Below are 7,092 nucleotides of genomic sequence, written 5' to 3'. Positions count from 1 at the left end.
TGGTCAAAGGATGGTGAAAGGATTGAGGCCAAGGCAAGAATAGAGATCACTTCAACACACGGCACCAACACATTACTAGTCAGAGACACTATCCGAAGAGACTCTGGCCAGTACATTGTAACAGTACAGAACATTGCTGGTACCAGGTCCTTGTCTGTCAACTGTAAGGTTCTGGACCGCCCTGGACCATCCTCTGGGTCATTGGGTGTCACCGGTCTGACAGCAGAGAAATGCACTTTGACCTGGGGACCACCTCAAGAAAACGGTGGTGCAGAAATTATGCACTATATAGTTGAGAGATGTGAAACCAGCCGTGTCACCTGGACTTCAGTACATGAAGACATGAAGGCTACAACATGCAAGGTCACCAATCTGCGTAAAGGAAAAGAATACATCTTCAGAGTAAGGGCAGTGAATGAATATGGAGAAGGTGAAGCCTTGGAGAGTGAGCCAACCATGGCCACAGATCCATTCACTGTCCCCGCTGCACCGACAGATGTTGAAATCACCAGTATAACAAGTGAGACGATGACAATCTGTTGGAAAAGACCTGAGTCCGATGGAGGAAGCAGCATTTCTGGCTACGTTATTGAGAAACGAGAGAAATCTGGATTGCGCTGGGTACAGGTGAACACGAAGCCTGTGTATGACCTTAGGGTCAAGGCATCCAATCTCTGTGAGGGGTGTGAGTATGAGTACAGAGTCTATGCAGAAAATGCTGCAGGCTTGAGTCCCCCAAGTATTCCTTGCCAACTGACAAAAGCGGAGGATCCACAATTCCTGCCATCGCCACCAGCTAAACCCAAAGTCATTGACTCAACCAAGACTTCTGTAACTCTTTCATGGAATAAGCCATTGTTTGATGGGGGAGCTTCTGTAACGGGATACTGTGTTGAATGTAAGAGAATGGATGAAGAGGACTGGTGCGTCGGTGTTTCAAACACAGAGAACACTGAATTCACTGTCGTTGGATTGACATCTGGAGCAGAATACATATTTGTTGTCAAATCCATCAACAAGATTGGTGTCAGTGAGCCAAGCCCTCCCACTGATCCACAAGTAGCTGAGGACAGAGAAGAGGAACCACAGTTTAATATCAGCAATGAGATGCGAAAGACTCTTCTCGTAAAGGACGGCGGTTCATTCACCTTAACTGTGCCATTCAGGGGCAAGCCTGTTCCTAACGTTATGTGGGACAAGGCAGATGTTGACCTGAGAGTGAGGGCCAGTATTCATACCACTAATACCGTCACGTCTATCACAGTGGAACAAGCAACAAGAGACGACTCTGGAAAATATACGGTGACTTTACAAAACGCTGCTGGAAAAGTCACATGTACATTAAACGTCAGGGTTCTTGACTCTCCTGGCCCACCATGCCGTGTTGGGGTCAAGGATGTTACCAAGAGCTCTGCAACAGTTACATGGGATACCCCAGAAAACGAAGGCGGCGCTGCGGTCACAAACTACCTTGTTGATATTCGTGAGGTGAGCAACAAGGGATGGACCAGAGTCACAGATTCATGTCCTCGTCTGACCTACAGAGTGTCAGACCTACAAGAGGGAGGAGTGTACTACTTCAGAGTCACTGGTGAAAACGAGTATGGAGTCGGCCTGTCAGCTGAGACCAAATATGGAGCAATGATTACAGGTATACTAGAACTGAAAGTCCAAATGTAAGCTTTAAAATATTTGTGTAAGATTTCATTTTAGTGTGTTATTTAAAAACGGTAGTTTCTTCTCGATTTCAGAAAAACCCAGCCCGCCACCAACCATCGAAGTCACCGAGATCACCAAGGAAAGTGTCTCACTTGCATGGGTCAAGCCTGAGAATGACGGCGGTAGCAGAATCACCAGTTATCGAGTCGATGCTCTTGAGAAGGGTCAGGATAAATGGGTGAAGTGTGGCGTCACCAAGAGCGTCCATTTTGTGGTGTACGACCTGAAGGAAGCTACTGAATACTTATTCAGAGTTCGTGCTGAAAACCACGCTGGATTCAGTGACCCTACAGAAATGGCTCTCCCTGTGTTAGTTAAAGGGCAACTTGGTGAGTTGTTGCCCAGCCCTACATTTACAGTTACTAAGGGTAGAGAATTGCAGAGCATAACCCAAGATAGGTAGTGTACTGCATTCATAACCCAAGAGAGGTAGTGTACTGCATTCATAACCCAAGAGAGGTAGTGTACTGCATTCATAACCCAAGATAGGTAGTGTACTGCATTCATAACCCAAGATAGGTAGTTTACTTCATTCATAACCCAAGATAGGTAGTGTACTGCATTCATAACCCAAGAGAGGTAGTGTACTGCATTCATAACCCAAGAGAGGTAGTTTACTGCATTCATAACCTAAGATAGGTAGTGTACTGCATTCATAACCCAAGAGAGGTAGTTTACTGCATTCATAACCCAAGATAGGTAGTTTACTGCATTCATAACCCAAGAGAGGTAGTGTACTGCATTCATAACCCAAGAGAGGTAGTGTACTGCATTCATAACCCAAGAGAGGTAGTTTACTACATTCTTTGTGTGAATCTGGAAAACGAATTCTTACATGTAGATTGTTTCATTTTGATCTGATACCCTCAATTAAATAATAAGTCTTCATTTGTCCCCCCCCTTTTTCTGTCTTTCAACAGAACCTCCTGAGATTAACATGAACAAGTTCCCTGACAATATGGTCTACGTCAGAGCAGGATCAAACCTGAAATGCGAGATCCCACTTACCGGAAAACCTGTGCCAAAGATTTATCTTTCAAAGGCTGATGTTGTGTTGAAGTCAACGATGAGATTCAACTCTGAAGTAACTCCCGAATATCTTATCATCAATCTTCGTGAGAGCGCTGCTACTGATTCAGGAAGGTACGACATCTGTGCCTCCAACTCCAGTGGAGCCTGCAGGTCTTTTGTGAACATTATGGTCCTGGATAGACCCAGCGCCCCAGTTGGTCCTGTTGGAATGTCTGAGGTGACGGAGGACAGTGTGAGTCTGACGTGGCTTCCTCCTCATTATGACGGTGGAAGCCCCGTCACAAACTACATAATACTGAAACGAGAAACAACAAGCGCCGACTGGACTGAAGTCTCCTCAGTCGTTGTGAAATGCACAATGAAAATCATGAAGCTCGTAACAGGACTGGAGTACCAGTTCAGAATCAGGGCTGAAAATCGCTACGGCATCAGTGAATACATCGACTCTCCAATCGTCAGAGTGGATCTCAACTACAGTAAGTTTTACGCTACTCTATTCATGTTTTGTGTTTGTATTTTATATACAGTACCAGTCAAAAGTTTGGACACACCTACACATTCCAGGGATTTTCTTTATTTTTACTATTTTCTACATTGTAGAATAATATTGAAGACATCAAAACTAGGAAATAACACATATGACAGGAATCATGTAGTAACCAAACAAGTGTTAAACAAATCAAAATATATTTTATATTTTAGATTCTTCAAAGTAGCCACCCTTTGCCTTGATGACAGCTTTGCACACTCTTGGCATTCTCTCAACCAGCTTCATGAGGTAGTCACCTGGAATGCATTTCAATTAACAGGTGTGCCTTGTTAAAAGTTAATTTGTGTAATTTCTTTCCTTCTTAATGTGTTTGAGCCAATCAGTTGTGTTGTGACAAGGTAGGGGTGGTATACAGAAAATTGCCCTATTTGGTAAAAGACCAAGTCCATATTATGGCAAGGATAGCTCAGATAAGCAAAGAGAAACGACAGTCCATCATTACTTTAAGACATGAAGGTCAGTCAATCCGGAAAATGTCAAGAACTTTGAAAGTTTCTTCAAGTGCAGTCGCAAAAACCATCAAGCGCTATGATGAAACTGGCTCTCATGAGGACCGCCACAGGAAAGGAAGACCCAGAGTTACCTCTGCTGCAGAGGATAAGTTCATTAGAGTTACCAGCCTCAGAAATTGCAGCCCAAATAAATGCTTCACAGAGTTCAAGTAATAATATAATAATATGCCATTTAGCAGACGCTTTTATCCAAAGCGACTTACAGTCATGTGTGCATACATTTTTACGTATGGGTGGTCCCGGGGATCGAACCCACTACCCTGGCATTACAAGCGCCATGCTCTACCAATTGAGCTACAGAGGAGTAACAGACCCATCTCAACATCAACTGTTCAGAGGGGACTGCGTGAATCAGGCCTTCATGGTCAAATTGCTACAAAGAAACCACTACTAAAGGACACCAATAAGAAGAAGAGACTTGCTTGGGCCAAGAAACACGAGCAATGGACATTAGACCGGTGGAAATCTGTCCTTTGGTCTGATGAGTCCAAATTGGAGATTTTTGGATCCATCCGCCGTGTCTTTGTGAGACGCAGAGTAGGTGAATGGATGATCTCCGCATGTGTGGTTCCCACCGTGAAGAATGGAGGAGGAGGTGTGATGGTGTGGGGGTGCTTTGCTGGTGACACTGTCTGTGATTTATTTAGAATTCAAGGCACACTTAACCAGCATGGCTACCACAGCATTCTGCAGCGATACGTCATCCCATCTGGTTTGCGCTTAGTGGGACTATCATTTGTTTTTCAACAGGACAATGACCCAACACACCTCCAGGCTGTGTAAGGGCTATTTAACCAAGACGGAGAGTGATGGAGTGCTGCATCAGATGACCTGGCCTCCACAATCACCCGACCTCAACCCAATTGAGATTGTTTGGGATGAGTCGGACCGCAGAGTGCAGGTGAAAGCAGCCAACAAGTGCTCAGCATATGTGGGAACTCCTTCAAGACTGTTGGAAAAGCATTCCAGGTGAAGCTGATTGAGAGAATACCAAGAGTGTGCAAAGCTGTCATCAAGGCAAAGGGTGGATATTTGAAGAATCTCAAATATAAAATATATTTTGATTTGTTTAACACTTTCTTGGTAACTACATGATTCCATATGTGGTGTTTCATAGTTTTGATGTCTTCACTATTATTCTACAATGTAAAAAATAGTAAAAAAATAAAGAAAAACCCTTGAATGAGGAGGTGTGTCCAAACTTTTGACTGGTACTGTATATATGTAAATGTGCATACGTAACAAATATACTTGTGTCAGATCACTAGGGGGCGCTGGACTAAGCCACCCCTTGTGTCAGATCACTAGGGGGCGCTGGACTAAGCCACCCCTTGTGTCAGATCACTAGGGGGTGCTGGACTAAGCCACCCCTTGTGTCAGATCACTAGGGGGTGCTGGACTAAGCCACCCCTTGTGTCAGATCACTAGGGGGCGCTGGACTAAGCCACCCCTTGAATTGATACAGAATACCTGACAACGTATTATTGTACAGGGTAAAAGATACCACCTGTCACATACTGAATATGCTAAATGTTATTTTCTTTAATCTTAGCCGTCCCTGAAGCTCCATCACCCCCTATCGTTACATCTGTAACCAGAGAAAGCATCACTGTCGCCTGGGCGGAGCCTAACCGTAACGGAGGAAGACCAATAGTTGGATACCATCTTCAGATGAAGGACAAAAACAGCATCCTGTGGCAGACGGTTAACAAAACCGTTATCCGTGCGACACACTTCAAAGTGACAAACGTCATTGCAGGTCTCATCTATGAGTTCAAGGTAGCAGCAGAAAACGCAGCTGGATGCAGTCCCCTTAGCAAGATCTCAGACGCTGTCCTGGCAATTGATGCTTGTGGTAAGGCGACTTGGTTACTTTCATTTCTTTATCACATGGTGGTGGTCCATCACATTTATTTATTACCTAGTGGTGGTCCATCACATTTATTTATTACCTAGTGGTGGTCCATCACATTTATTTATCACCTAGTGGTGGTCCATCACATTTATTTATTACCTAGTGGTGGTCCATCACATTTATTTATCACCTAGTGGTGGTCCATCACATTTATTTATTACCTAGTGGTGGTCCATCACATTTATTTATTACCTAGTGGTGGTCCATCACATTTATTTATTACCTAGTGGTGGTCCATCACATTTATTTATTACCTAGTGGTGGTCCATCACATTTCTTTATTACCTAGTGGTGGTCCATCACAGTGTGGCGTAGTCAGCAGGATTTAGTTATATCTGTTAATCATTAAAACCTCACGTTACACTTGCTTTCATTTCTTTTTTCAATATCACTGTGTACTCCTTTTTAAACATTTCTAAATCAACAACTGTATCTGAACTTCTAAATCTTTTTTTGCAGAGCCTCCAACCAATGTCCGGATCACTCACATCAGAAAGACTTCCATCAGACTTGAATGGCTGAAGCCTTCCTACGATGGCGGTAGCAAGGTCACAGGATACCTGATTGAGAAGAAAGAGGGTGAAAGAGACAGGTGGACGAAGGCCAACTTAACCAACGTTTCTGACACACACTGCACTGTGACAGACCTGAATGAGTGCGTGGTTTATGAATTCAGAGTCATGGCAAAGAATGCAGCTGGATCCGTCAGCGATCCGTCCGACACCGCAGGCCCAGTGATGTGTGTGGACACGGACACTTATGAAGAAGATTAGAAGTTTTTATTTGAGAAGTTGATTTGGTTTAATCGTCAGAGGCTATGCCGGTGTTGTTGTGAAAGTGGTTAAAAATTGCAGTTGTTTCTTTAAAAGTTGAGATAGTAAGTAATTGATGTGGTCACTGAAATAGCGATATGTTTTGATTGGTAGAACATGTTTTCTGTTCTGATTGCTGATTTGAATAGCAGAGACGATTTTTATATGCTCCCAAGTATTGTCTGACGTGTCGGGAAAATGGTCAAAATAGTTGATTTGTGTGAGAAATCACAGTGTTTACAGGTAGAATGTTGGATGACATCACTTGTTTATTAATGTTTTAGTGTGAGTTTTAGAATGTTGAGGAAATCCCATGAAACAGTTTGTGTTTGCACATTTTTATGGTGTTGAATGGTTTTTGGTGTACTTTTTACCCCTTTTTCATGATATACAATTGTCCCATCGCTGCAACTCCCGTACGGACTCGGGAGAGGCAACGGTCGAGAGCCATGCGTCCTCCGAAACACGACCCTGCCAAGCCGCACTGCTTCTTGACACACTGCTCGCTTAACCCAGAAGCCAGCCACACCAACGTGTCGGAGGAAACACCGT

The 7,092-nt window shown here is 43.8% G+C and overlaps 1 protein-coding gene across 1 annotated transcript; it reads left to right on the top strand.

Annotated features, from left to right (window-relative positions):
• The first annotated feature begins 210 nt into the window (after nt 1-210).
• Nucleotides 211-6,859, top strand: LOC311125144 (titin-like). Its single transcript, XM_084199207.1, has 5 exons — nt 211-1,651; nt 1,752-2,048; nt 2,640-3,227; nt 5,366-5,668; nt 6,188-6,859. The coding sequence occupies exons 1-5, from the start codon at nt 280-282 to the stop codon at nt 6,499-6,501; spliced, it is 2,874 nt and encodes a 957-aa protein (XP_084055333.1). The 5' UTR covers nt 211-279; the 3' UTR covers nt 6,502-6,859.
• Nucleotides 6,860-7,092: the final 233 nt, after the last annotated feature.

This window comes from Coregonus lavaretus (genome assembly GCF_964263955.1).
Source record: "Coregonus lavaretus genome assembly, contig: HAP1_SCAFFOLD_8881, whole genome shotgun sequence".
Lineage (NCBI taxonomy): Eukaryota > Metazoa > Chordata > Actinopteri > Salmoniformes > Salmonidae > Coregonus > Coregonus lavaretus.
The sequence above is the reverse complement of the archived record's forward strand: the minus strand, read 5'-3'. Positions and strand labels throughout refer to the sequence as shown.

What these genes read in the sequence shown, in the direction of transcription:
- LOC311125144 (XM_084199207.1), top strand. Translation starts at nt 280, where the DNA reads ATGCACTATATAGTTGAGAGATGTGAAACCAGCCGTGTCACCTGGACT. An exon ending in CAGAGTGGATCTCAACTACA is followed by an intron (nt 3,228 to 5,365) that starts GTAAGTTTTACG and finishes CTTTAATCTTAG; the next exon opens with CCGTCCCTGAAGCTCCATCA. An exon ending in CCTGGCAATTGATGCTTGTG is followed by an intron (nt 5,669 to 6,187) that starts GTAAGGCGACTT and finishes CTTTTTTTGCAG; the next exon opens with AGCCTCCAACCAATGTCCGG.